This window comes from Diorhabda carinulata, chromosome 10 (genome assembly GCF_026250575.1).
Source record: "Diorhabda carinulata isolate Delta chromosome 10, icDioCari1.1, whole genome shotgun sequence".
NCBI classification, from domain to species: domain Eukaryota; kingdom Metazoa; phylum Arthropoda; class Insecta; order Coleoptera; family Chrysomelidae; genus Diorhabda; species Diorhabda carinulata.
Genome location: NC_079469.1, coordinates 13,372,933 through 13,400,722, shown reverse-complemented (window position 1 = coordinate 13,400,722; position 27,790 = coordinate 13,372,933). Strand labels below are relative to the sequence as shown.

Genomic DNA, 27,790 nt, shown 5'->3' with positions numbered 1-27,790 from the left:
GCCCGCGTCGCACGCACCGCGTTTACATAATTTGTCATTCTGTCAATTTTTTGAAAATTTATCTCTGTCGCCCCAAATCGCCCTCGTATATAAGAAACGTCAACCTTTTTTTCTGGTGTTTTAGCATCGGTTAATAACAGTATTTGATTAATTTACTGTTTTAATTACATTAAACTTTTGAATGATGAATGAAATTTTAATTAGTTCATTATTGTAGCAATTTGAGCGATTTCTTCTTTAAAATATTGCTTAATTAGATACGTATTTGCATGCGAAACTAATTATACGAAATAAAAATACAGAGTGACCCAAATATGTAGATAAGGGCAGTATTTGTATCAGTATATGTGGTCTACTGCAGGGGTTATCCAACCTACGGCCCGAGGGCCACATCCGGCCCGCGGAGAGCTAACGTACATAGCGAATTAAATTTAGTTTACTCAAGTATTCTAATTTTATGTTGAATGATTATTAAAAGAGATTTAAGATGAGTTAATTTAGATCTGTAAACATATTTTGTGAACTGAAGGTCTTCTCACACAAATGAGTAGTACCAAAAACAGAAAACAGCCCACGAGCAAATTTACAACGATGAGTTTTGATATTTGTTCTTAATTATATCGCCGCACTGTAGATCAATCATTTCCATTTGAAGTTCCGATTCTAGGGTTTCAATGTCACAATCAAGGATTTTGGAAAAGTTTAATTTGATTCGCAACGGCATCAAAGTCCGAGAAACTTGTATCAAAATTTATTTTCAAAGCACTCAAAGTTTCGATTGCAGGGTGTGGCTGAATATTTCACATGTTTTAAAATGCGAAAAACATTTTATTTCGTAGTTTCAATTTCTTCGGGAATGATTTGATATTAGTGTATAAATCAGGAAGATTTGTGGCTGGTTTTCTCCTTGCAATCTCAAAACCAGTGTCAATTCAGTAAGAGGGCGATGCTTTTCATTCAAAAAAATTTCGACCACTGCTCGAAGCTCAAAAAGCGCCGAAGGACTTTTCCACAACTAATCCAACGTACGGCAGTATGATAAGGTAAGTCTTTTTGATAAAATTAACAGTTGATATGACTGGTTTCAGAACTTCAGACTTATCCAAACATTTTCCGCAAAGATTGTTGATGAATGATACAATGTAAGACTGATGGTTTTGAACCACCGTCATTTTCTACAGCCTTTGACGCAAGAGCGACCGCTCCTTTATCTTTCCCACTCAGGTTTTCGTCTTCATCAGTTGTAATACATTTCAAGTCCTTTAAAAATATCTGTACCAGCAGTTGTGCAAGTTCTACAAGTTGGGGTTAAGAAAAATCTATTTCATTATATATCATTCTAAACGTACGTCCAATATAGTCTACAGATGCCCAATAAGAGCTCTAACTCTAACTTACAGGCTTCCATACGCAGACTGTTGGTGATGGAATTTCTTTCTGGCATTATATATTATGACTTATACTTTAATAGAATTTAGGGTAGGCCACATAGGGCTGCCAGAAGGGGCTTTTCGGCATCTGTAGGTACTAAATTTGACTGTGAAAAGTTTCCAGACTACCTAAAATTGGTCACCGGCTCTTGGTCTAGTAGATTCAACCACTTTATAGCGGTGGATGATTCCACAGGAAACTGACGACAATCATTTACTAATTAATGTTGCATTGAATCGTCTTAGAACCTTCAAAACACAATAAATTATTCACTAACTCTATTATATGAAAAACTGCGCTCAACATCAGCGTTGCTATGAAGCAAGACGATTTAAATTCTCAAAATACGGTGCATTTCTTCAGACACCTTTTCAATGATAAAAATTTCATGCAGGATAATATCCAGTCGATTTTTCTGTATATCAAAAGTTTTCAACACTGTCTCTTGATACTAATTTTTTTAATTTGTCAGCGTGCAAAGCATTCAGACGATTTTCTTCCACTGAATATGCGAGTGAGGTTTCTGCACGTCTTTTAGATTGGTTCCCGCGTAACATTACCAATGGTGAAAAACAAGCAGCTCCCTCCAATAATTTAGATGACGGAGGTGCTTTTTGTAGGAGCATTTGACGCATCGGCATTATTCAATGTCGAAAGTGTAGTTTTTGTTGCAATACCAACTCTTTCCATCATTGTTCCTTAAAAATGGAACCATCGGCTAATCCGCCTGATATTTTGTTAAAAAGGGCCCCAATTCAATAGTAAAAAACGAATTTTCGACCTGAGAAATACATTTTCCAAAGAAGCTTTTATCATTTTGATATTAATTAATTTATCAGTACAATTTGCCCCATCACCGTCTTCGTCATCTTTTACAGTTTCAAAGTATTTTGTTAAATCATCTAAAATATCATCAGCTCTTTAAAAGGCTTTCGAATTTTCCAAAAATCGAGTGGCACAATATTTTTCGGACTAAACTTTGAACTTAGTGCATTTTGTACCTCGTCGAGATGGAACGTTCTTGAAATTATTGTACGACTAATGTCGTTACCGATATGTAAAATGCAAGTACCTACGTCTAATAATTTTGTAGCGTCATCACTGACGTTCAAATAAACAGCGAAATCATTTTATTAACGCCTGGACCATCCAACGAACCCTGAAACAACTTTTTCATAACAAGCAGCAAACAAGTCGGCTGCTGCGACACGTTCCAAGAAATTCGAAGTCGAGTATCGCGTATCAGCTTTGTTTTCATGCCAGAAGCGTGCAACAACGTCCGTTTGTCCTTTTTGGGCAACTTTATTCAGACTCTAGTCGAAAGATGGCGTAAAAAATTCACAGTTTATAATTTCGTTCGCTAATTCGCTCCGAAAGTGAGGTCCTAATCCATACGTTATCGAGTAACGCAATTTATCTTTTTTCATCTGAAATTTCTTAGCAATATCACTATCAGGAAACATGTATCCAAATAATTCCCTTTTTTTACCGTCAGAAGTTTTTTCATGTGCCCAAATAATCTCCGCCTTTGACACACTTTCTTTCGACGCATAATTAATTATTTATCGGTTTGATTAAATCATTTTGACCGCACTTGTCATACAGGTTACAGTTTAATGAGTTTTCCGAGCTAAGAATAGCTTCTGCTGGCGCGTTTTGCGAGGGAGACGTCGTTGAAAGTAAAGTCTGAACATTCCGACTTGTATTTTTTGCGATTACACGTTCATCGTGTTCAAAGCACAAACACCCGTGTGAGGTATGTCAACAACCGTATTACATAGTCCACAGTCCGCTTCAGAATCAATTTTTGTCTTTTCTACCCAGAAAAATTCAGGATGTAACTCCTTACTGACACGAGACGCTTGATCCTCCTCGAATTCGAACGAGTATTGTGTTTGCATTTCGTTAGAATCAAGCCGACGCAAGTCCACCCGAATGTCACGTGTTTTGACACGTGTACGCTCGGCACATTTTCCGAGAATCGACAAAAAAACGTTGTTTACAGTTTTGTATTGTGAATTCTCCGAAATCGAACCGGAGTTTTTTCAAAATATTTTATGGAAAGAGATTTTCAAGGATGCTTCGAAGAAATCGAGGATATTTCCAGGTTTTCCAGGGTAAAATTGAAAATCAAAGACATTTCAAGGTTTTCAAGGTGCGCTAGAGACCCTGGTTCTGTTCTTCAATGTTTTTTTCTTCAATTCCTATTCTACTCAATCTTCCTACACTTTTTTTTAAGAATTTTTATCTGGACCTTCCCCTTCTTCTGTCTTCTGCGTTACTATGTTATCGACTGGCTTTCTACAAACGTCCCACTCATTTTTTCTTTGCGTTTTTCTTCTTCCAAATATATCTAAGCACACCCTCGCTTAGTAGTATTATTTTACCCTCATTAAACTGTATCAAGATCAACGTTACATTTTGATAATTAAGGTGGAACAAATGAATTATATTGATTAACGCGGATCTATACAATTATATAAAATGAAAGTTACAATTTACAGGAAATGAAAGAAAATCTATTATTGCTTATTGTAAACGGCAAATACAGTGTAAATAATTGCGATATAAAAATAAATTTTACGGAGAAAGTATTGCGTGTAGTACTTTTAATAGTCCGGTCAATTTAGATATTCGAAGTTACATTAATTCACAATAAGCTGAAAATCGGCGAAATCGTTCAAAATATGATTATTAACAAAATTGGAAAGTTCCCCATCCCTCCACTTCATGCAAAAAATTTTTATTCAAGGTCAAAGGTCGAAAAAATGAGTTTTTTGCGATTTTTAGCAAAACGGTGGGTTTTATCATAAAAATACCTCAGACATAAATTGTAGATCATAAAATTATCTATAAAAAATGTATAAATAATTTTTTCCTACCAGCCACCGTTTCTGAGATATAACGATTCAAAAAATTGTAAAAGTTGCAATTTACATGCACCTCGAATGAAAACGAAAAACACGAAAAAGAAGAACAAGAAGAAGAATTTGAAAGCTAAGAATCTGATAATTAAACTTCACTATTTTGTTTTAACTTACAACGCATTTATCTTTGCCAGTCTTTGTCGGATTTTCATTATTTTGCAATAGTTTCAAATTAAACTGACTCGTGGAATGGGCCTATTTTTGGAAACCACGTTGAAAAAAACGCGTTAAGTACACTACCTCATAGGTGGCGTGGAAACGAGTGTATATTATGACGATTACAACTTTTACAACTTTTTGAATCGTTATATCTCAGAAACGGTGGCTGGTAGGAAAAAATTATTTATACATTTTTTAAAGATAATTTTATGCTCTACAATTTATGTCTAAGGTATTTTTATGATAAAACCTACAGTTTTGCTGAAAATCGCAAAAAACTCATTTTTTCGACCTTTGACCTTGAATAAAAATTTTTTGCATGAAGTGGAGGGATGGGGAACTTTCCAATTTTGTTAATAATCATATTTTGAACGATTTCGCCGATTTTCAGCTTATTGTCAATTGATGTAACTTCACTCTTATTTTTTGGTCTAATTTGACCGGACTATAAGTATATAAACACAAGAATGTGACGTTTTATTGGAAACATTTTATTTGTCATGGCTGGGCCGCATTTATGTAGCAAAATTCTATTTATTAAGCCCACATATAAATTTGTAAATTTTATGAGGTATAGTAAAGTAAATAATTGCTCTAATATACAGAGATTGTTGAAATATTATTTTTTGATATGCCTGCATACAAGGACTAGGATTTCCAATCGCGATTTTTCATTCCGCGACCCATTTCAGTTGGCCCACTTAGAAAAATTCGAAATTATTAAACTTTATTTTGAAATGCCAAAAAGTAACTTTTAGTAAAATGTTTCAAACTTCCAGTTTTACGTCTAAAATATGTTTTGGATTAATCAAATATTTTGAATGATATTTTTTATGCATATACAAGGGTTCATTGTTTCCAAAATCATATTTTCACAAAATGTTTTTCTAAATGACGGATTAGGCCAAGGAAAAGCCACTATTGGGTTTAAATGGGCCAAAATGAGCCATAAAAATTGAAATTTTGAACAATGGACCTGTATACATACATATACATCCTTGACGATTCGGTTATTGCTATCCGTTTATTCAGTTTTTTGCGTTTAAAACCACATGCTGACAAAACTTGACGCAATGTTTCCAAACTGGTATAAATGTATTCCGGATAATCTGCTACCTTTTGCTGTATTATTTCTAATGTTGCAACAGTGTTTTTCTTATATAAACTATAAATTGTCGTACGTATAAAATCTTGAGTAGCTTTGTCAACCGATTCACGTTTTTCCCGTCTGCGAATGATACACAACAACCCCTTTCGTGACAACTCGATAAATGAAAAATTTATTTACTCCAGTCAATTCAGCAATTCTTATTATCAGATTTTCCTTTTTTAAACATTCGAATATATTCAAAATAACTTGCTTGTGTTTGTATACCTGAATCTTTATTAATTTCTTAGACCTTCCGATATTTTAATGCATCTAAATGATTTTGATTTTAGCTCTCTCTGTTTTAAAATTAGTTTTTTTTAATAATTTTTGGAAGATGCATTGCACTGTGTAATGTCATTGTCTTCATTCGCCCATGGTCTAGATCGGGTATGGGGAAACTACGGCCCGCGGGCCATCTCCGGCCCGCGAAGCGTTGAAATTCGGCCCGCGACCAGCAAACAAAAGTTAAGTACAATTTGAGGCAACTATATATAGTTTCCCACGTCCAGAAAATAATTGCTACGTTTGCTACAAGCTATTTGTGCGAACAAACGTTTTCAATAATGAAACTAAGCAAAAATTGTCTTCGTAATAGGCTTTTTTCATCGTTAAAAATTCCAGCATCACAAATTTTTCGGCTTATGATGAAGTCATGCAGAAACAAAAACAGTTCCACGTGTCACACATCCCTGATCTAAAGAATCGTTTTTTTATATTATTTATTATTATTTATACATTCATTTTTATATTTTTTTCAATCCGATCTTAAGTTTCATAATTTACAACTCAATATCTATGATCATTATTAAAAAAAATGGTACTGGAATTATCGAATTAATTCCAATTCATGGCAATAAAATACATTTTTATACACGTTAATAAACATTTCATTTTAAAATTTCGCTTCCTTATTATTTCCTCCCTAGAGTAAAAGTTTTATGAATCATCACGTGCGTCGCATGAATCAGGTGGCAGACCACAATTTAGTCATCGTTTTAAATCATTAGAGACCGGTAAAAAGATTAATGTAACATCAACGTTATCAAATAATGTTATTATTATCAATATTTGATTTAATACTACGTATGTTACGTTTTTATGTATTATACTGTGTGTTTATTCATGTTTAATTATATATTACGTACAATAGAACTAGTTGAGGTGTACCATGTGGTCGAAGGCTAAGGCCCCTTTCACACCAAACGAATCCGAATCAATCCGGATCACTCCGAATTAAGTTGAATCCGATTCGCCATCTCCACTCTTTCACACCAGCTGAATCAACCTGAATAATTCTTCGCCATCTGACAGGTTGAATAAGTACGACCTCGAATCAAACCTGATTGAACCAGATTCGTCCGGTCTGAAGGCGGGAAAAGAGCCGAATCTCGGTCAATCAGATTCAACTTGATTCGGGCCTAAACCCGGAAAAATTCACAAAATAATATCAATACGTTGGATTTGTGGTATCAACACATCAAAAAATACAGAATGATGGGCCCCTCTTGGACCTAGGGCCAGGGGCTATGGCTCCTTCCAAGCCGCTAGCTTAATCCGGCCCTGCACATTGCAATCTCAAAAAGTTTGTTGTTTGTTAAACTTGAACGCAACAGTTGAAACTTATGTTCAAAAAATTTAAGAACAAAACAGACTCCTAAATTTTGTAAATTGCTTGAAAGCTTACTTGCAGATTGGCTGAAAAAAAACTGGTTCAGCTGTATCAGTCTCACTGAAACAGACCCAGAAAGTATCTTTGGAGTCTTTTTAATACCAAGAAACAAAAAAAACACTACAAAACAACTCTCACTACCGGAAAAACCAAAAAAAGTTAACACTGATACATACGAGAAAATTGTTTACCCCACGGCCGCCATTATGTCGTAGATCAGATGTTTTCTTAAATGCCTGTTTTTTTTTGTTCTTATATTATTATTTAGTATGGTTTAAAATAGATTTTAATTTTGTCAAAAAATCGGGACAATGTAACAACAAAACCATAAAAAATGTTTAAGAAGACAAAAATAAAGATATGTATATATACATTTTAAAGTTTTTCAATAACTTAATTGCATACACAAAAAGTTTTGTAAAAAATGCAATCAAAAATAAATTATAAACGTCCACTATTATGATCATTAATTTTATACTTTCAAATACCCATAATTCTCAGTAATATTTAAATTAATCATTTGTTTGAAGTATGTATACAACAAGTAAACAGAATGTAAGTAAATACTGATATAATATACTAAAGTAAATGTCGACTTACTTTTTAAAAGTTGCCTCGTAACTTTTGATTTCTTTCCTAGTAAATTCATGAAATTCGGTGTACACATTCACCACTCTATATTTGATTTTCACCTTCTCACCATTGTCGAGGGCATCATTAATTTCTTGTCTTCTTACCAAAACTTGATTCAATTCTTGCTCGGCCGACATGTTTATGTTCAAAATGAATTTATTCTTTTCGTAATTAATGAAAAAATCGATCGAAAAAGATCACACAACACTAACAATTTTGATATGCGAAACGACAAAAAAAACGTATACACGTGAAAGGCGAATTAAAGACAGACGTCAACTTAGTTGCGATGCAACATAAACTGTGATTTCAAAACGAATAATACAAGTACGTTTCAAGTGATTGTGGTAGAACCATGCCGAGATTTAAAAATTGCGCACGCGCCAATATTAGCGGATCGCTGCATTCTCACGTGCTCACGTGCATTTGGAATTTTTGATAAACACGTTTTGGTTTCGTTTTCTAATCGACTCTCAGATCGGACTAGGGTGCGGGAATGCCGATTAAAGAGAAACTTATTATTATTGTCCAGGCGTGCAGGTGAGATGTTAGGTTAGGTTAGATACACAAAAAAAAAACAAAATTTCATATAGTCTTAAATGCATTTTTATTATTATTTAAACTACCTTTATTTGCTATTATTTGAAGAAATTTAATTTTTTACTTATTCATTCGTTGTTCAAAACTGTAAAAAGTTATATTCCTTTTTTAATACCTGATTATTTTTAGTTAAAAAACTAATAACTTTTTATGGAGATAAAATGAAACAATTATTCATAATCTCAATTTCAAACAAAAATGTATTACAATAATAACAAAATTGGCAAATTGGCAATGGAAATAAAAATAATATAACATTGAAAAACTTGTCTTTGAGAATAAATCTGGATGGGAATTGAATGATTTCTGCCTCAGCTTAAATTCTATTCGATTATTGTTTCGAATTCTAAGGATTTCATATTAAAAAATCGATAGGATTCAAAACAGGTGATCTAGGAGGCCAACAATTGGGTCCACCCCTATCAAGTAATTCCTTGCCGCTGCAGCAAAATGAACAGATGCCCCATCGCATTGAAACCACATGTGATGTCTAATATTTAACGGTACAATTCAACAACAACAATCCATCCAACATTTCTTCCAGAAAACGCGTATAAATTGCTCCATTTAATTCATTTGGTAAAATGTAAGGCCCTATTAACAGTGGCGGCGCTAGCTGGCGGATTTTCTTCAACACCGTTCATTTTAGCTTCATTAAAGGTTATTAGTTTTTCAACTAAAAATAATCGGGCAATTTAAAACAAAATTATAAAAGGTATTTGCTCCAGTGGTGTAAAAAATAGGGGGGTAAAAGTGACAACTAACCCTAACAGCGCGCCATTGGTTAAATATTTCCAAAGTTTGTTTTTGTCAGAATATTACTTTATCAAGGTCATCAAATTTGAAAATTTTAAACATCTTATTTATCAGCATCTAGGTTCTGTAAGGGTTTGTATTCCTATATCAAAATAATAAAAAAAAAACAACAATACAGGTAAAAAATGATAAATGGGGTTGATTTTTGTCTTCGACTCTATTAAGTTTACAACTTTAGATCGATTAAACTTACGAGCAGCGAGTTAAAGCGACACGAACGACAAGAGGCGCGTCTAGGAGTTTATGAATTACCTAAGTGAAAGAAACCGTCTGCCGACGTGCGCTTGCGGTGGCAACTACTTCAATCTCCGTCTGAAAATGTGTATAGGTATTATGTGGAATTGAAATAAACTTGCGTCTCGGGGCAAGAGCCAGGGAGTCTGAATCGGATGGCGCCGGCAGTTGTCGGTACCTGTCGGCTCAGATCTGTCTGGCGCGCACTAACTCAGATGAAAGGAGGTACGGCTGGTTGTCTGCGTGCAGGGGACTTTGACACTTTTTGACTTGAAAATTATTTCCCTTCACATTTTTTGTAGACTTAGGACTGCCATCCTGCTAAGTTGCGGTTGCCGTGGAGAGGTCTGTCTGTAGAAATGGAATAGCTAAGTCATTAGATACTTTAAAACAATCGATAATAGATCTCGAAGAAGCGACGAAGATTTCTATTCAAATCAGTCAGTAGACTTTCCACAACTGACGATCGGTATCCGAATTATAAATTTTAGGGAGGGTGACCAGATTATTACCTTGTAAACGCGGGACTTTTAAATAATACCTTTATTTATGAATGCTTCATGAATTGTGGAATAGCCTAAATGAAAATTGTGATAAGTACAAAATGCAGTTCAATTGTTCGATTAGAAATAAACATTTTAGAGTCAAATTTCATGAATGCAACGAATGTTTCATGGAATAATTCGTAAGTATTCTTAGAGTTCATGAGATGTTAAAATTTTCTGAATAAAGGCATTGTTTTCGCACTTCTTTTAACGGCAACTTTTCAAAAAGTAATTTCGCAGTAAAACTGGAGATAATAATGTCTAAAATCGATCAAATAAGTTCACAAACTTATTTGTTTATCCCGCGGTAACCATTAGTCAAATCTCGCACTTAATAAATCTTCTAGATAGTGTAGACTCTTCAGGATACCCTATAGAAGGAGATGGACAAATTGTGGAAAAAAGATTTTTCTCGGTAAAAAAGTATGTCCTATATTTAAAAACCAAAAATGTATGAATTTTTGACTGAATTATAGACACACTGCATCTAAAGGCCACTTCAATTTAACTCCCTCAAATACGGCTCTAATCCAAATACCAACGGCGTGTGCACCTGGATCCGGATAATTTTTATCTCGTTTCGTCATATTAACCGTTTCTTCACAACATTGCACTGCATTACCAAAAGCTACGAGGGGGTGGCTGCAATTTTCTAGTTCTTGCTTGGCGGTTTCACAAAATTTGCATATCGGGTCGTAAAGCGTACCGTCGCCATATTTTATGTTTCCATACCTGAAAATTATCATTTACAAGATTTGCCCGAAAGTATTCAATATATGCGCGTCGAAGTTTCAGGAGTCGGGACGTTTAGAACGCCAATGACCTTCGTTATTTACGTTCGTCCAATTTTTTGTAAGAAATTTCTTAGAAACGAAAACATAGACACGAAAAAACAAACTTTATGATAGAAAAGACGATTAAAAATTGAATATTGAGTTTTGAACAAAATTTTTTACAAAAATACGATTCAAAACCACCGAGAATCTTGATTCCCGGGCGATGAATACATAAATATCCGAAAACTCGGAAAATATATTAAAGTTAGTCCACTTTGGTGTTTCATTGCCACGTTCCCAGTAAGAAACCGCCGGTAATATAGCAGCTACAGTGTTTGAAGCGGAAAGTAAAATTTCCGGCATCTGTGATGGTGTGGGGCTCGATATCTGCAAGAGGAGTGGGAAAACTGCATTTCATAAACGGAATTGTCAGTACTGAAAAGTACCTGGATATTTTAGAAGAATTATTGTTGCCAACAAGAGAAGTTTAACCCCTGGGAAAGCCTTTACTTTTCATCGAGTAGTAGTAGTCCAGATTTATCACCAAATAGAAAGACTTTGGCATGAAATGAAAAAGCAGCTAGAACTGTCATGGAATTAAAAGAAATTTGGGATGATTTTACTCCCGATTACTGCTCAAAACCACCGAGAATCCTGATTCCCGGGCGATGAATACATAAATATCCGAAAACTCGGAAAATATATTAAAGTTAGTCCACTTTGGTGTTTCATTGCCACGTTCCCAATAAGAAACCGCCGGTAATATAGCAGCTACAGTGTTTGAAGCGGAAAGTGAAATTTCCGGCATCTGTGATGGTGTGGGGCTCGATATCTGCAAGAGGAGTGGGAAAACTGCATTCCATAAACGGAATTGTCAGTACTGAAAAGTACCTGGATATTTTAGAAGAATTATTGTTGCCAACAAGAGAAGTTTAACCCCTGGGAAAGCCTTTACTTTTCATCGAGTAGTAGTAGTCCAGATTTATCACCAAATAGAAAGACTTTGGCATGAAATGAAAAAGCAGCTAGAACTGTCATGGAATTAAAAGAAATTTGAGATGATTTTACTCCCGATTACTGCTCAAAACCACCGAGAATCCTGATTCCCGGGCGATGAATACATAAATATCCGAAAACTCGGAAAATATATTAAAGTTAGTCCACTTTGGTGTTTCATTGCCACGTTCCCAATGAGAAACCGCCGGTAATATAGCAGCTACAGTGTTTGAAGCGGAAAGTGAAATTTCCGGCATCTGTGATGGTGTGGGGCTCGATATCTGCAAGAGGAGTGGGAAAACTGCATTTCATAAACGGAATTGTCAGTACTGAAAAGTACCTGGATATTTTAGAAGAATTATTGTTGCCAACAAGAGAAGTTTAACCCCTGGGAAAGCCTTTACTTTTCATCGAGTAGTAGTAGTCCAGATTTATCACCAAATAGAAAGACTTTGGCATGAAATGAAAAAGCAGCTAGAACTGTCATGGAATTAAAAGAAATTTGGGTTGATTTTACTCCCGAATACTGCCAGAATTTAATAGACACCATGCCTCAAAGAATTACGGCTGTTATTAAAAATAAAGGGGATCCATGGAAATAAGAAAGGAACTAGTGGAACTTTTAGTAACCGCCCATAAACATAAAGACGATTTTGTTACCGAAACGTACGAGTCTAATGAAATTACTTTTTTAGTGCGGCTCCGGCTGCTTCGAATGATTCCAACCACATCTCCGGCGTTACATCCAAACTATTGTATTCTCCAAATTTATTGGCAGCCGCCTCGAATAAAATGCTATATACACAACCGCTCGTGCCGCCAAGACTTTTTTCCAAAAAGTTACTCATAGTCTCAAAAAATGTGAAGGGATATTTCAACAGTAACTTATCTTGTTTCATTCGCTTTACTAAAAGTTCTGCGACTGTTTTCATTCTTGTTCCGGTATCACCATCATCTGTAAATGACAAAGTAGATGACAACTAATCTAGGAGGTGTGCTACTCAAGTTTTGAATATTCTTCATTACTATCAACGCGTTTGAACTAATTATCGAAGCATTTTTTCCATTCGGATAAATTGAACGCGTCAAACAATCGTTGGGTGTTTTGAATGTTGACGACTGATCCATGGGAGCTCGCATTGCACCGCGATCGGTTTCCCTGATTCTTTCGAACGCATCTGGCAAACAAATGCTGGTGTGCCGTTCAGACTTAACCGTTCTACGTTGCTCTAAGGGAAATTTTTCAGCATTTCTTTGCTCCAAACGATTCGAGCCTCCGAGGATGCCTGGATCTCGGGGTATGTCATCATTCATCGTACGGCCAAGTGCGATCGCGACTGGATTAAGAAAACTAGCGAAATAGGGCGACTCAAGATGGTACTGCGTAATCAAAAGTCGAAGCGATTTGATCGGTACACTCTGTTGGATAATGGAGTATCCATAGCGACAGAAAAATTGTTCTTCCATTGCCAGAAAGTCTTCTTTGGTATCAGTCTATAATCTAAGGAGCAACAACGACGGTTCCAAATAGAGCATCGGTTCTAATATTGGAGAACTCGATGAAGATACATTTGGAAAATTGTCAGACAGGTTCTATTCGGCAATAGAACTAAATCCAGATTGTCCGTTCTTCTTTTCCTCCTCCAACTTGGTTTCAGATTATATGATTACGTAGTTTTCCGAAAAGTATTTTTAATCTACTAGGATACGGTTTTTGTAAAAGGGGATCCGTAAGGAAGACGGTATAAAAAATGGTAATGAATCGCTAAAAGAAAAACGAAGCGACCGAGCGCGCTCAAAAATTTTGACAAACCTCTTTCTGAATCAATAACGTTTAGTTGTTTCTCGCATGCAATCAACGCATCGCAAGCGAACTGTATTGCGAAATATAAAGTATTGGTAGCTCGCTCGCTCAGCTGCGGTCCTCGAATGGGCGGTTCCAAGCGATTTTTCCTCCTCAAATTGCCCGTTATGTTAGTTTCAGTCGTTAAGGAGGATCTTGAATTTTGATTCACATTCGGCCAACCTAAAGATATATAAAATCAAAGAATAATATTTTAATTAATAATTAACAACTTTTTTTTGAGATAAAGAGTTGAAAATTGAAGAATACATGAAGATATTTGAATCAGCTTGTAGATTTCGACACAGTAATGGAAAAAATAACTCGTGTAAAGTTCAGGATATTGTAGGCGTTTTAGGAAAGTTTGGAGCTTCACATAATTTTCCAGATGGATTTTATGGTGAATCAAGTATTGGAAATTAATGAAATTATCCCAGATTTTTTAATTGTGAACAGAACAGCGCGTAGTTAACATAGCAATCAAGATGAATTCATTACCTACAACTTCGCTATTTAACTTTTTCCATAGAACTTGTAATTTTCGACCTCAGATTATTTTCCCTTCATTTTTTATTATATCCTCCTCCTTTACCAATGGATTTCATCCTACTATTATTTTTATTCTATTCATTTTATCATTTTTAAAGGCTTCTACCCTGGGAAAGTGGTGAATCAAACCGACATTCAACAATATTACGAGGCAATCTTCTGAATTCATGACACTGAAGTGAACCTGGACCCTATAGGACAGGAATCCAAGTCAAACATCAGGAGTTATGGTCCGACAGAAATGATTGCGCGAAACACTCAATCCAGAAGACCAATGGAGTAATCTCTGAACATGGTACTGCTGGAACAACACTTCAGAAAGGTGTGACGGAGAAGAAGAGCCGGTTTGGCATCTTATAAACCTTGCCCGTACTAACCTAACCTAACAAAAATGAATTTTTGGGAAAACAAAGAAACAAGAAACAAACAGATACATGATATTAATTTATTCGATACTAACGGTTACAAAACTATGTATAATCAATACAACTAGTTAGAGTAACCTCTTTAGGCTGTTAATAATAAATTCTTTTTGTAGATCCTGTGCTAGTGATGAAAATGGGGTTATCGATGAGTGAAAGACGATAAAAATATTAATGGAAGATATAACTACAAGTTCTTTTAGAAATTTTAGAAAAAATAAAGGTGAAAAATATTTCAGACCATCTATTTTTCCACACAAATAATTAAGACATCTATAACTGACAAAATGTATGATAGTCCATCATAGATTATTGCCTACAACACGATCTCAGTGCCAAAATGAAAAGAAATAACTTTGATATTACATATAATGATTAAATTAAGAACCAAGTAGATAAATCGATACATATTATAAATACAACAATCTATTATTCGCTCCTCAAAATGAACAAAGTATTTCCAAAAAAAGAATTCACCTTAGCCTGCATTCTCCAATCAAAGTAACTCAAATTTTTATTTTGATGTAAATGGTAGCAAATGATTACACACATCAGGTGCTTGCGTCGTAAACATCAATCTTAATACATAAAAATTCAGTGTCCGTGTGTACGTTCCGAATGAATTCAAAAACGAGTCAACTGATATCCATAAAAGTTGGCATTTATATGTTATTAATCGTAGTTTCCATAAGTCTGGAACAGATGGCGACTTAAGCGAATTTCTCTACAGAGAACTGTAGGTCTCTATGAGGTCCTTTGCACCTCATAGATAGCGCCACACTTTAATGTGATAAATTTTGTTAGACTACACACTACACATTTGTCTTATTTTGCTTAAACGTCGCTTCTTTCAAATCATTCTTCATTTTGCCATCGTAGCGTACATTACTTCGAATATATTTTTTTTACTTCTATAGTTTTACGAACCGTCTCTGCCAAACTTTTAACCATTTTCATAGTGAATTTTAATAATTTCAGTACGTTGTTGAAGCGTGTATCGTTCCATTTTCATTAATGGCGTAGTTTCTACTTGTCAAATGTCAAAAACTGACAGCTTCAAAAGTGACATTTACCAAAATAGCGGGCTGTTTAAAATAACACCTCTTATTGGAAAACCCTTTAAGTTATTGTTCGTTGCTATGGTAACTCAATATTTTGTTTATGCATGTTACTGATCTAGGCTAACTAGATATCAATACCTCATGGTATATTTGTTTTTCCAGATGAGGTACCGCAGATAGCCAGAGATTCTTGGGACCTTATTTACTTGGGTTCGTACCTATTGTGATAAGTGTCTGACGATTGTAATCTCGACTTCTAAGTATGTACATTGTATACACTGGTGAATGGGGTTATCGTCCACAGCTATTTCAAATTCTCTACTAGCTCTTTTGGTAAACTGACATGTAGTGGGACCAAACCTTTTTCTGGATGATAATCTTTATGATTAGAGAGATAGGTATGTCATTTAGCCTACCATAGAGTGGCTCTACTTAAACAATTACCTAAATGAAATATTGAATAAAAAACTGGAAAGGGAAATGTTATTATTTTAAAGGTTTAGATGGGCGCCTGATCATTATGGAAGCATCTTGACTGGACTCACCTGGTATACTTCCGTAATGAGCATCCAAATACGTCAAAACATTTTTATCTTCAATTTTCATTAGGGTGATAGTTAACAATGCATTCTCATGGCATTTTATAAAATTTCCCACGTAAAATCTCACAACGTTTATATTCAATGCTATTAAATAATCTAAAATATCTTTAACGCAAATATTTTCTTCAGTTTTAGAGATAACTGCGTTATTGTTCAATAAAATAACCAATTTATCCCCACGTTGAAGTTCCAATTTTGTATCATCGATACCCTTCCTATAGTCGATTCTGTAGTTACTCTCGTTCACAATTATGCTTATTAAATTTGCCAAGGGTACCTACAAACAACGATATTTTAATAAATGTTTTACAAACCAATAAGAATCAACTAAAAAGAGAAAATTTTCGGCAACCCCCACGCATTCAACATTCTAAACAGTTAGAATGGATTTCGTACTGCCACCTCTTTTGCCCCCTGTTTCATCGATATTTTCACTTATTTATTAAAATTACACCAGCCACAGGCCGATTGTAAAATCTAATAACTTGACTTACCTGTTTTATACTAAATTTTCCCACCAATAAGCCATAAGTGGTAATTGTAAGCCATAAGTATATTGGGCAGACTAAGTGATCCGTTGTTGTCCGGTTTAAAGAGCACATAGATCATTTGAAATACGGACGGACCGGAAAATAAGGTATTGCCAGTCACAATCATTGCATAAGAGTAGCTTAAATAAGGACAAAGGGCCAATTCCTTACAACCCATTCTTTAGTTTAGTAGCCAAAGAATAAACACGAATATTCCCGCCGGAATTAATTTTTTCGCGGGAGGTGGCTTATTGGGGGGAAAATTTAGTATAAAACAGGTAAATCATTAGATTTTAGTTTACATTCAGTCTCTGAAGACGATAACTTGGTTATGGAAACGCGCGTCAGACAGTATAAGTGTTAGTATTAGTGTAAACAGTATATTCAGTATGAATATCGCCAAATGGTTCCAGAAATTTCAACTTAGTATTAGGTCTTGTCGTTCAAATTAACATATGAAAAGCCCACATTCATCCAAGGGTGCAATCACCCCCAAAGAGCTTCGAAACTACCCCAATAGGCACATTTTCTTGAATATGGTTGGGTTTTTGCAAATAAATAGCTATGTAAATGAAAAATAATAAAATTATCTACAAACTGATGTATGTTTGTAATTAAAATAACTCTAATTAATTTTAAGGGGCCTTGTAGTCGGTCAAATTTGTTTGTCAAACTTCATATTTTCATCAAACCAATAGATTAAATGGATTTGTTAAACTTGCCCCACGCTCGTATGTTGTTATCATCTTCTGTCGTTATTAATACAGATAAGGCGTTTTTGGCATTGACACTAGCCCTGTGTATGAAGAAAAAGGTCGTCAATGGTCTAGAGTGTGGTCGAAATTACGGGATAAATATACGCACAAAAATTTGTCACGGGAAATAGTGCGATCAGAACCAAATGACTATGCAAACTTCCTGCTTATGGACCATAAAACATTTGAAGATTTATTAACATTGCCAAGTCCTCGCATAGCAAAGCAGGATACCGTTACGCATAAATCTATACCAGCTTCTCAAAGATTATCCATAACCTTGAGGTACCTGGCTAGTGGCGCCGATTTTGAAGACCTAAAATTTCAAGCCAGCATTACACCACGTACCCTCAGCGGCATTATCATTTCAAAATTACAAAATATATAATTTAAAGTGAATAAAAGCTGTTAACAAATTGTAGGAGTGTTGGCTGAGACGGATCAATAAAGGTTTCCATCTTCTTCTCCTTCAAAGAGTATTTCGTTGCCAGTCTTCTTTGTTCTACAGACATGGGCTCTAGTTTAAAGGCACAGTTTCTTGCCATCACTTGATATTCATTTTCAGGTTTTCTGAAATGGTCCCTGGCTAATTATTATCATTAAGTCATGTTGCAAGTCCTCCTTTTTCTTCTTTTTTATTCGTACAGGAATAATAGATGCTGAAGGTGTCAAAGGTGATTGTGTTGATGTTGGTAGTTTTGATGACGATTCCTACAAACCAAAACAATAAATATAAACATATTACATAATAATAATGAGTATTTTTATGTTTCAGATACCCGAAACACAAGAAAGTTGGAAAATATTGGGACGACAATTTGGAAATTCGTGAAACTTTGATAATTGCATTGGAGCTGTAGATGGAAAGCATATCACAAATATTTGACAAATAATTTGACCGTGTACAGGGCCCTTAAGAAATAAGAAATTAAAGAAATTTATATATATAATTAAGTCAGTGTCCAATTAAGTCGGAACCATATGGGAAACGTTTTTATTCTTAGTTTTATTTAAGAATAGTTATTCTTCATAAAAAGTTGTGCATGGTTCAAAACCTCGAATGCACTCATCAGATATAAAAATTTGTTAGTTGTATACGAGGTATGTAAAAATATAAATTTTTTCTCAAGAGTAAAATTTCTTCATTTAGTCCACTTTGGTGTTTCCTTGCCACGTTCCCAATAAAAAACTACTCATAATATAGATACGTCCTCATTAATCGAACTATATTATTACATACTTAATGTTAGGAGGTTATTTGTAGACCGAATTCGACTTACCTTAATTGTTTCATGTGAATGGTCTGATCTTACCGTAGTTGGTTGATCACTACCAAATGGGTCATCAATACAAATACACGTTGCATTGGGCGTGATATTAGGATGAGGTAACTCTATTTCCATACTTTGCACATATTGACATATCTTATTACAATAGTCATATATTTCGCACAAGGACTTTTTAGCTGCCGCCATCGCTCCTGCTATTTTATATATCAAAACTACCGCAGATAATGTTCTTTGCGACATCTTCGATTGCTGGTTATTAAAAAAATCATCGGAAACCGTCAACATTTTGACTACTATGTCGTCATTTAGTGCTCTTTCAATTGCCAAACCGAAGTTTAAAGTACATCCCGAAGAAGCTGGTACTATCACTAGACTTCCCATAATATGGTTATTGGAGAGTTCTCGTAGAGTGCGTAATATAATGCTAGATGCTGGAGCTGTGAAATTGTCACCTATAGCAAATTAGAAAGACATAGGTCTTCTCAATGACCTCAGAGAATAGGTAACTGCATTTAGTGGTGATTATAACAAACTATATAGTATACGTTAGACTAATAAAAATATAAAAATAATAAATTCTTTTGAAATTTAACTTTACTTCTCGCCTCCCTCTACTTTTTCGATTGACTTCTTTTTTTCAACTATCGCAAAGCGTTTATATTTTTTAGGACTCATGACTTATAACTAATACAAACTTTTATTTAATCTGTATTCAACAATTGACGCTGATAAGTTCGAATAAACCAGCCGTTTTGTTGTGTTGTGTTGATCTTTTTGTTCAAATTACCAAGTGCATAAAAATGTATTGATTTGGTTCGAAATATAAAATACCACATGTTGGTGTATGGATGAAAATGTTTTTAGAAAGTCATTGTTACTTATGAGGCAGTCTATTATTTTTTTTTGTCGTTTTCATAACTGTCAAATGTTAATTTTATGTACAAGACTGTCTGGAAAAATTGCGAAAATTTTCAGCTCTGTAACTTAATAACCAAATTTTTTATAGCAAAATTCCGGTTTATATTTGATCCTCCCTGGTATATTAATTTTTTCTCCAAAAAAATTGCTGAGGATATCCAAATATATTATATGAAACTTTCAAATCTACAATCCCTAGAGAGCCTCAAAAAAGCTCATCCTAAATACAAGTTTAAAAGATTATTCTGAAAAATTGCTTTTTGAAATTAAAATAACTCTCAACTAAATCATACCTTGAAAACTCCAAAAAAATAGAATAACTATGAAGATGTTAAAATCTGAAGAAAACATTTCTAAAAAAATGATACTATTTTTATTAACTTAGCTTGGAATAGAAATGGACTAAAAACTTATGACTTGTATCAATATAGTACTGATAAGTACAGACAAAAATGAATTAAAATCAAATTATTAATTTTGTCAGAACAAAGGACAAGAAAAGAATAATGCTAATTGGTGTAACATTTTGGCAAAATGTCCAAAACTGATATATGTAAAAGTACCACAGTAAATAACATCATAGATAAAATAGCAAAGCTTAAATGGCAGTGGTGGCACACATGGCATGGTAAAATGCTACTTACAGCACCAATTTGGAGCCCTTGATAAATTAAAAAATCAGAAAAATCATAAAGAAATTGGAATACTGTATTGTCACTGCACTCAAACACAAAAAAGAATAAGAAGCACTACTCCAGTTATTCTTTTAGAATGATTGCTCAGGGTACACAATGATTCTAGTGATAGTATTTATAATAAACTTCAAAAAATTTCAAGATGAAATTAATTGATAAATTTGGTCGAGTTATATATTAAATTTCAAGTTATTGATGATTTGGATTATTGCATATAATAGATCATTTACCTTGAATTGCAGCAGTTAACATTCCTTTCCCAACAAAGTCGCCAATATAATAAGGACCTCCTGAAATAATGCGTACACAATCGTTATCTGTGTAGTCTTTTTGAACAATTACATTTCCAAAGTTAAATAATCCTACTTCCTGATTTAAACTCGTTGCTCCAACTAGACTATTTCTTATTTTTAAAGATGCTCCGTGACTGCTAAGAACTTTAAAATCCATATTTGAATGAAGAAATTTTGCCGTATATTTTGATTAGTTTAAAATTTGAATTATAAGATGTCTTCTTCTTTTTCTATTTTGAAAAAGTTGGGTAGTTCATACGTGTTTATCACAGATATGTAAGACTGTGCTCACGGATCACCGAAAGTAGGTGGTTTGTTTATTGAAATTGGTTTGATCCAGTATTATATATAAACCACGATCTTACATATAGGTTTGTCTTAAAGAGAGACCAATCTCTATAGAGTGGTGTGGTTCTCATTTTGTCTGAGTTTTAAGTGTTTGAAATAATCATGACGCGGCCCTGCTATCTAGGAATGGACGTGGGTAGAGTCTCAGAGCAACTAACTAACAAAACATATCTTAGATTATGTTCTATGTACAACCTAAAATCGACGAGCGCTTTATACAGTGTCCCTTATCTCTCTTTACACTATTCTGAATAAGAGCTGCGAAGGAGGGTATTGATAAGTTTTAATAGAGAATAGAAAGATATATATATATATATATATATATATATATATATATATATATATATATATATATATATATATATATATATAGGTAAACCTATATATGTAATACAAATGTCTAATACGATTACAAAAATAGGTAAACAGATGTCTTTCACTCTCTTTCATTCCACTTTATATTTTCAATATTAAGTCTATGGGCAATACATAATCATATATTTGACATATGTCATCTGATTTGCAAATCACAGAATTTGTTTAAAAATTTTCATACAGATTGAGTTTGAGTTTATGATTTAACTTTCAATTAACTATATTTAATTAGTGGTTAAATTAGTAAAAAAGATTGAGACAATTGTATAACCATTTATACAATAGAAACAACAGAAAATATGTGCAGTAAAGCTATAAATTTGCGTGTGCAGTTACAAGGAATAATAGCTTCAGGAGGATCTCACAAAGATCAGGCTGAAAAGTATGTACACAATATAATTGTAAGGTTTTCATGTGTATACTTTTATTAATTTATATTTCAGGTACAGAGCAACTCTGGATACAATTTTCAAAGAAAGTGATGATGACTTAGTTGATTGTTTACAAACTTTTATAGAAGCTAGTATGTACAGTTTTTATACAGTAAATTAAGAGCTTAGAAATTATTAATTCTGTGCGGTTACTTTGAATATAGATGTAATATATATTTTAGTTGTCAATGAGAATGTGAGCTTGGTAATATCCCGCCAGATTCTGACAGAAATTAGTATGCATTTGATGAAACTTCCTGATGATGTATCAAAACCAGTGTCACATTTTATGTTAGAAAAGGTACAGCCTAGAGTAATATCTTTTGAAGAACAGGTAGCTAGTATTAGACAACACTTAGCACATATATATGAAAGGAATCAAATGTGGAAGGAGGCTGCAATTGTTTTGGGTAAGTTTCATTAAGATTCTTACATAATACACCACACCACAGTGGGCCTGAAACATAAATAAATAGTTCAAAATTTGGGAGACTTTGTTACTAGTTACTTACCAAAAAATGTATTTTTGTGTTATTAGCATCCTAGACTCTGCCCGTTGATCCCATAGCTTTAAGGACCGTTTACTATAAACTTCATGGTTTTTACGGCATATGCTCAGCTGAAGGGGATGATCACATCGGAATGAATAATTCGCCAACAACCAATTAGAAAGAGTAATAGCCATTATTTTACTGCTGATTCATCTAGGAGAAATTTTTAGATATTTGGACGCCTAGGGGAACTAGAATTATCACCATGTATTTTTATGACGTGTATCTCAGAACTGAAATCTATATATTTTCCAATAAAATAGACAATGATATATCTTTTTTTTTTTAGTTGGCATACCTTTGGAAACAGGGCAGAAGCAGTATCCAATTGATTATAAACTTGAAACATACTTAAAAATTGCCAGACTGTATTTAGAAAATGATGATCCAGTACAAGCTGAAGCATTTATAAATAGAGCTTCACTTCTTCAAGCCGAATCTCGTAATGAGCAACTTCAAATTTATTATAAAGTATGCTATGCTCGAGTTTTGGATTACCGTAGAAAATTTATAGAAGCTGCACAAAGATATAATGAATTATCTTATAGGACCATTGTTCATGAAGATGAAAGAATGACTGCTCTAAGAAATGCTTTGGTATGCACCGTTTTGGCATCTGCAGGTCAACAAAGATCTAGAATGTTGGCTACATTGTTTAAAGATGAAAGATGTCAACAATTGCCAGCGGTCGCTATTTTAGAAAAAATGTATCTGGAACGAATAATCAGAAGGTAAAGTTATCAATATTGTTAGTATATTTATGTCATATATATCATAATGAATGTAAAAATATAGTATAGTACTAGACAAAAAGCATTTTCTAATATATATGAGTCCAAATTATTTCACCCCAAATCATAATTTTTGAACTGAATATACAAATAATTTTTTTTAGATCTGAACTCAGAGATTTTGAAGCTTTACTTCAACCGCATCAAAAAGCTTCTACCATTGACGGTTCTACAATACTGGATAGAGCTGTTATTGAACATAATTTACTGTCGGCTAGCAAATTATACAATAATATAAGTTTTGAGGAATTGGGAGCACTATTAGAAATTGTTCCTTCTAAAGCCGAAAAAATTGCTAGTCAGATGATTACAGAAGGAAGAATGAATGGTTACATAGATCAGATAGATTCAATTGTTCATTTTGAAAGTAAGTATTCAAAGTTGATTATTCCACTCATTTCATTTTTCCTGTAATTTTCACACAAACTATTGACAAACAACCATTTATGTGCAATTGCGAAACTTAAAAGCAGTAGCGATGAAGTCGTGTAGACGCAAATTATTAATTTTATTTATTTTTTACAATTCTTTTATTTCCATATAAAGCCATAGCAACAAAAACATAAACATACCTATAACTCCCTAGGTAGAATTTCTAACTTCCTCTGATAATAATTATTGATTGATGAATTGCACACAATAATGATGCAGTTATCAACTTGTCCCAAAACGAATTCCTAACCCATTCAAAAAGCAGTATTCTAAATCCATATTTAAAACATCAGTTGTTTCAATTATATGTTCTATAATCAAGTCTTTCTTTCTGCTTCATGATTTCCACGCCTAAAAATTTGAAATTCTCCACTTGTTCCAACTGTATTTCATTTTTATTTTGAGGTCTTTTTTCCGAACTTTTTGTCTTCTATGAATAATTATTTTTCTTCGCCTGGTTCCTCCCCTCATATATACATTTGATATTGATTATCAATCTGTTTCAAACTCCTCTTTGTTATGAGCTTTAGATATTTGATTTATGCAAGTATGAAAACTGGTACATTAAATCATTCATTTTTTTTGTTTCAATAAAAAGTAAATCTTTGTTCCTTTAACTTTTGTCAGTAAAAATAATTTTTAAAAAAGTATATATTTTTACTCTTTACATTAACTTGCGCATCAGAAAGTCTTGATTGTTTTTGTCACCATGAATTATGAAATTCTAAATCAGCCTTAATAATATATCTATTTTCTTTTATAGCACGCGAGACGCTTCCTCAATGGGATAAACAGATTCAATCTTTGTGCTATCAAGTAAATTCTATCATTGAAAGTATATCAAAACATCATCCAGAATGGATGTTGAAAGTCATGGATGAACAAATGGTGTCTTAATTATTGTTATTTTCGATTGTGGATGTATGAAACTTATTTAAATGCTACTCTATTTGTAAATTAAAATACTGCACTTTAATATGGAGCTTAAAATGATTGTAATTTTATTTTTTTTTTCTCTTATAATTAAACTTGTAATTTCTAGATAGAAAAATTGTAAAATACCTCAAGTACTTACTTGTAACTCTAGAGGTGTTGGTCTACTACAGTGATGAAATTAGAAGATTATTTAATATTTGGGAAACTTTACAAAAGTTTTTTATTAGGTGTATTCTAAATGATGGATATTTTGACCTTTGAAGACTTCTTATTGATTTGTTTCGATTTTTATTTATTTACTATTGTAACTTGAGCAAATTATCATAAATTCAGAAGCATTGAGGTTTTTAAAAGCAAATAACTTGAGATCTTATCTAATCAGGTGAGGCAAAGTTTTTCTGGGTGTATCAGCTAAATAGACATGATTTTGGTGACAGTTCAAACAATTACCACTTTTAAATATGTTCTTTTTTATTCGCAAATAGTAAATGATTAGCGTTAAATTGGTCTGTATTTATAAACAGAATGATTTATAGCAAGTTCAGTATAATTACTGACAAAAATTGGCAAGTCACACGCACGGAAGTTGCTTCATTTTTCCTAGCAGGTTTTGTTATATTTGTGGAGAATTGATGGTAAGTGTTCCTTGTGAGTTCCTAAGATGATGCAGGGTTTTAAGAGTGTACTGGGGTAACCAAGAAAGACGTCGAAGATTTTTTATGTTCAGAATGCAACTAAAGGCCTACTAAAAATTATTGGACTTCTACTAATTGCATGTTGAACCTAATTTTTGTTAATAGGTAGTTTCGTTATTTAGATTTAAGTTTTGCTAGGTCTAAGATGGTCCACAGTACAATTTATGACAAAAAAAGGAAGTGTAACAGACTGATTAGCTAGTATGTAAGTATGTTTATTGTTTTGATAGCAATAATAAATTACTAACATCTGGCCATGATAAGCACTTATGTTCCCAAAAAGGCCCACCTAGAATGAAAGAAATATGGAACATGTTCATTTAAATGTTGATTTTATTCATAAATTAATTAGGAATATTATGATATTGATTATGATACTTGTATTAAAAAAATAAATATCTCATTTTGATATAATTATTTTATTACCAAAACAAGAAATGTCAATTAGAAATCACAAATCTAATTAACATATAACAATTACATATATGTTTTTGATATAGTGCCAAATGTTCTGGCACTAATTTTTCTCGATGTTAACAACTGGATGATTCTAAAAGTTTTTTATCCTGTCCTTCATCCCCTAGTTTATTTGTAAAATTATCAGGTTTATCTTTTACATTTTCTAATGCATGTTTTTCTTGTCCACCATCTTCTAATTTATTTGGCATATTGTCTTGTTCAACAATAGACATCAAATTATATTTTTTATATTTAATAAAGTCAGGAATAACACCAATTAATGCAATCCCTCTTATAACCTCAATAATTATGGATACATTCGCATTCTTCAAGTCTACTTTATTTTCAGAATTTGTTTCAGTCACTATTGCACCTACTGCCTGTACTAACTCAATCCTATTTATATTGTCGTTATTTCGGTGATTATAGACTATGGAGTATGTAGTGGGCTCATCTTTGAAATATTTTTGTGAAAGAGGTTTGAATGCAATACTAATGTCTTTTACATATGCTTTACATGTCACTTCTATAGGAATAAGTCTTATTAAAAAACGTGTCTGATTAGCGCCACTAGATTTAATATCTGCCATAATTTTCTGTGCCAATTCCACGGGATTTTCTAATGTCGTCTTTATAAATAAAAAATTTTTTGCACCAGATTCCACTTGTTGAAATCTCTTTTCAGATTTCAATCCAGATATTTCCATCTGCAATTCATCTTCTATTGACAATTCTGCATTATTTAATACTTTGGAATTGTTAGAATAAAGTAATTCTGCGTATTTGTTTAATAAATTGTAAGCTTCTCGTACACATTCTTTTTCTCTGTTGTTGCAACTGCATAGAAAGCCTTTCAAGTTAACATCTATACTAGCCTTACTATTTTTACGATAAAACTTCTTATATTTTGATTTTTGAATTGAACTCATATCTCTGAACAACTTTTAAAGCTGTTTATTGTCAATAACCTCAACTTTTCTCTTCTACTTCTTTTTTTTGGGTAAATTCTTAAAGGAAAGAGATAATTTATCGATCCTTCCAGTGCAAATATACTAATCTCTGAATACGTATTTTTAAGAAATTTATCTTATTATTTGTTAAAAAATTCTAGATCACTAGTGAGTTTTTATTTTATTTCATTGTTATATTTCTTGAACCTTAACACTAGCATAGAATCTAGAATCTTCAGCTTCTCGCTTTAACCTTTTTTAACCTTCAAAACCCTAGTACATTATTTTTCTGTGCTGCTATCTATTATCAGGTGTCACAACTGTCTTCATCTTTATTTTATATTTATATAAATTTTTATTTTCTAACAACTGCAGAAATTTGGGAAATTAGCATGTACGGATTCTTTAAACTCATGAACCACTCCGAATTTAAATTTTATATTGGCTCCATTAAGAGTTCACGGCGTATGGGGAAATACATTTTTGGGCGTTCCATATAGTGACGACGAACGTTGTGATCGCGGTGAGAACGTCACTCATGACTAACGTTCACGACGACTTTCGTCGTGTATGTTGTGCGTTTTTATCTATATACTAAGAAATGGCAAAACAGAAAAACTCAAGCAACGCTTATTGCGAGCATGAGAATCTATTCACACAATTTAAAACACGTGAAACATTTAGCCACACCACAGATACTAAATTTCCCGTAGTCGAAACTTCGAGTGCTTTAAGATAAATTTCGATACTCGTTTTTCAGACTTCGCTGTAATGGCGAATAAAATTAAACTTTTCCAAAATCCTTTTGATTGTGACATTGAAATCCTGGCAAAGGAACTCCAAATGGAAATTTTCGATTCACATAGCAGATACATGTTTAAAAACAGATATTAAAATTCATTTTGGTTGGAATTTTATAAAATTTGCTC

The 27,790-nt window shown here is 33.3% G+C and overlaps 4 protein-coding genes across 5 annotated transcripts in view; 1 reads left to right on the top strand and 3 right to left on the bottom strand.

Annotated features, from left to right (window-relative positions):
- LOC130899083 (EF-hand domain-containing protein D2 homolog) overlaps nt 1–8,408 on the bottom strand; it is a 36,104-nt gene extending 27,696 nt beyond the window's left edge. Inside the window, exon 1 of the mRNA XM_057808827.1 lies at nt 7,937–8,408. Within this exon, the coding sequence (XP_057664810.1) occupies nt 7,937–8,106 (170 nt within the window). The 5' untranslated portion in view covers nt 8,107–8,408. The remainder of the gene's footprint in view (nt 1–7,936) is intronic.
- Nucleotides 8,409–10,570: 2,162 nt separating this feature from the next.
- Nucleotides 10,571–21,109, bottom strand: LOC130899081 (triokinase/FMN cyclase-like). 2 transcript variants are annotated; one of them, XM_057808825.1, is made up of 7 exons: nt 20,967–21,071; nt 20,831–20,890; nt 18,979–19,439; nt 16,357–16,690; nt 13,750–13,962; nt 12,624–12,891; nt 10,571–10,896 (listed from the first exon to the last, which is right to left on the bottom strand). In XM_057808825.1, the coding sequence occupies exons 2-7, from the start codon at nt 20,850–20,852 to the stop codon at nt 10,635–10,637; spliced, it is 1,560 nt and encodes a 519-aa protein (XP_057664808.1). In that variant the 5' UTR covers nt 20,853–20,890; nt 20,967–21,071; the 3' UTR covers nt 10,571–10,634. The 2 variants fall into 2 exon arrangements, with proteins under 2 accessions (XP_057664808.1, XP_057664807.1); XM_057808824.1 differs by having other exon boundaries at nt 20,831–21,109.
- A 560-nt stretch (nt 21,110–21,669) lies between these two features.
- Nucleotides 21,670–24,797, top strand: LOC130898524 (COP9 signalosome complex subunit 4). Its single transcript, XM_057807887.1, has 6 exons — nt 21,670–21,998; nt 22,060–22,139; nt 22,230–22,457; nt 22,888–23,329; nt 23,494–23,756; nt 24,585–24,797. The coding sequence occupies exons 1-6, from the start codon at nt 21,916–21,918 to the stop codon at nt 24,716–24,718; spliced, it is 1,230 nt and encodes a 409-aa protein (XP_057663870.1). The 5' UTR covers nt 21,670–21,915; the 3' UTR covers nt 24,719–24,797.
- Nucleotides 24,798–25,855: 1,058 nt separating this feature from the next.
- On the bottom strand, nt 25,856–27,130 carry LOC130898526 (THUMP domain-containing protein 1 homolog). Its single transcript, XM_057807892.1, has one exon. It carries the CDS (start codon nt 26,838–26,840, stop codon nt 25,986–25,988), a length of 855 nt encoding a protein of 284 aa, XP_057663875.1. The 5' UTR covers nt 26,841–27,130; the 3' UTR covers nt 25,856–25,985.
- Nucleotides 27,131–27,790: the final 660 nt, after the last annotated feature.

What these genes read in the sequence shown, in the direction of transcription:
- LOC130898524 (XM_057807887.1), top strand. Translation starts at nt 21,916, where the DNA reads ATGTGCAGTAAAGCTATAAATTTGCGTGTGCAGTTACAAGGAATAATA. An exon ending in ACAAACTTTTATAGAAGCTA is followed by an intron (nt 22,140 to 22,229) that starts GTATGTACAGTT and finishes TATATATTTTAG; the next exon opens with TTGTCAATGAGAATGTGAGC. An exon ending in CTGGAACGAATAATCAGAAG is followed by an intron (nt 23,330 to 23,493) that starts GTAAAGTTATCA and finishes AATTTTTTTTAG; the next exon opens with ATCTGAACTCAGAGATTTTG.
- LOC130898526 (XM_057807892.1), bottom strand. Translation starts at nt 26,840, where the DNA reads ATGAGTTCAATTCAAAAATCAAAATATAAGAAGTTTTATCGTAAAAAT.
- LOC130899081 (XM_057808824.1), bottom strand. Translation starts at nt 21,050, where the DNA reads ATGGATTTTAAAGTTCTTAGCAGTCACGGAGCATCTTTAAAAATAAGA. An exon ending in GTTAACTGCTGCAATTCAAG is followed by an intron (nt 19,440 to 20,830) that starts GTAAATGATCTA and finishes AATTTGCTATAG; the next exon opens with GTGACAATTTCACAGCTCCA. An exon ending in TCATTACGGAAGTATACCAG is followed by an intron (nt 13,963 to 16,356) that starts GTGAGTCCAGTC and finishes ATATATCTTTAG; the next exon opens with GTTGGCCGAATGTGAATCAA.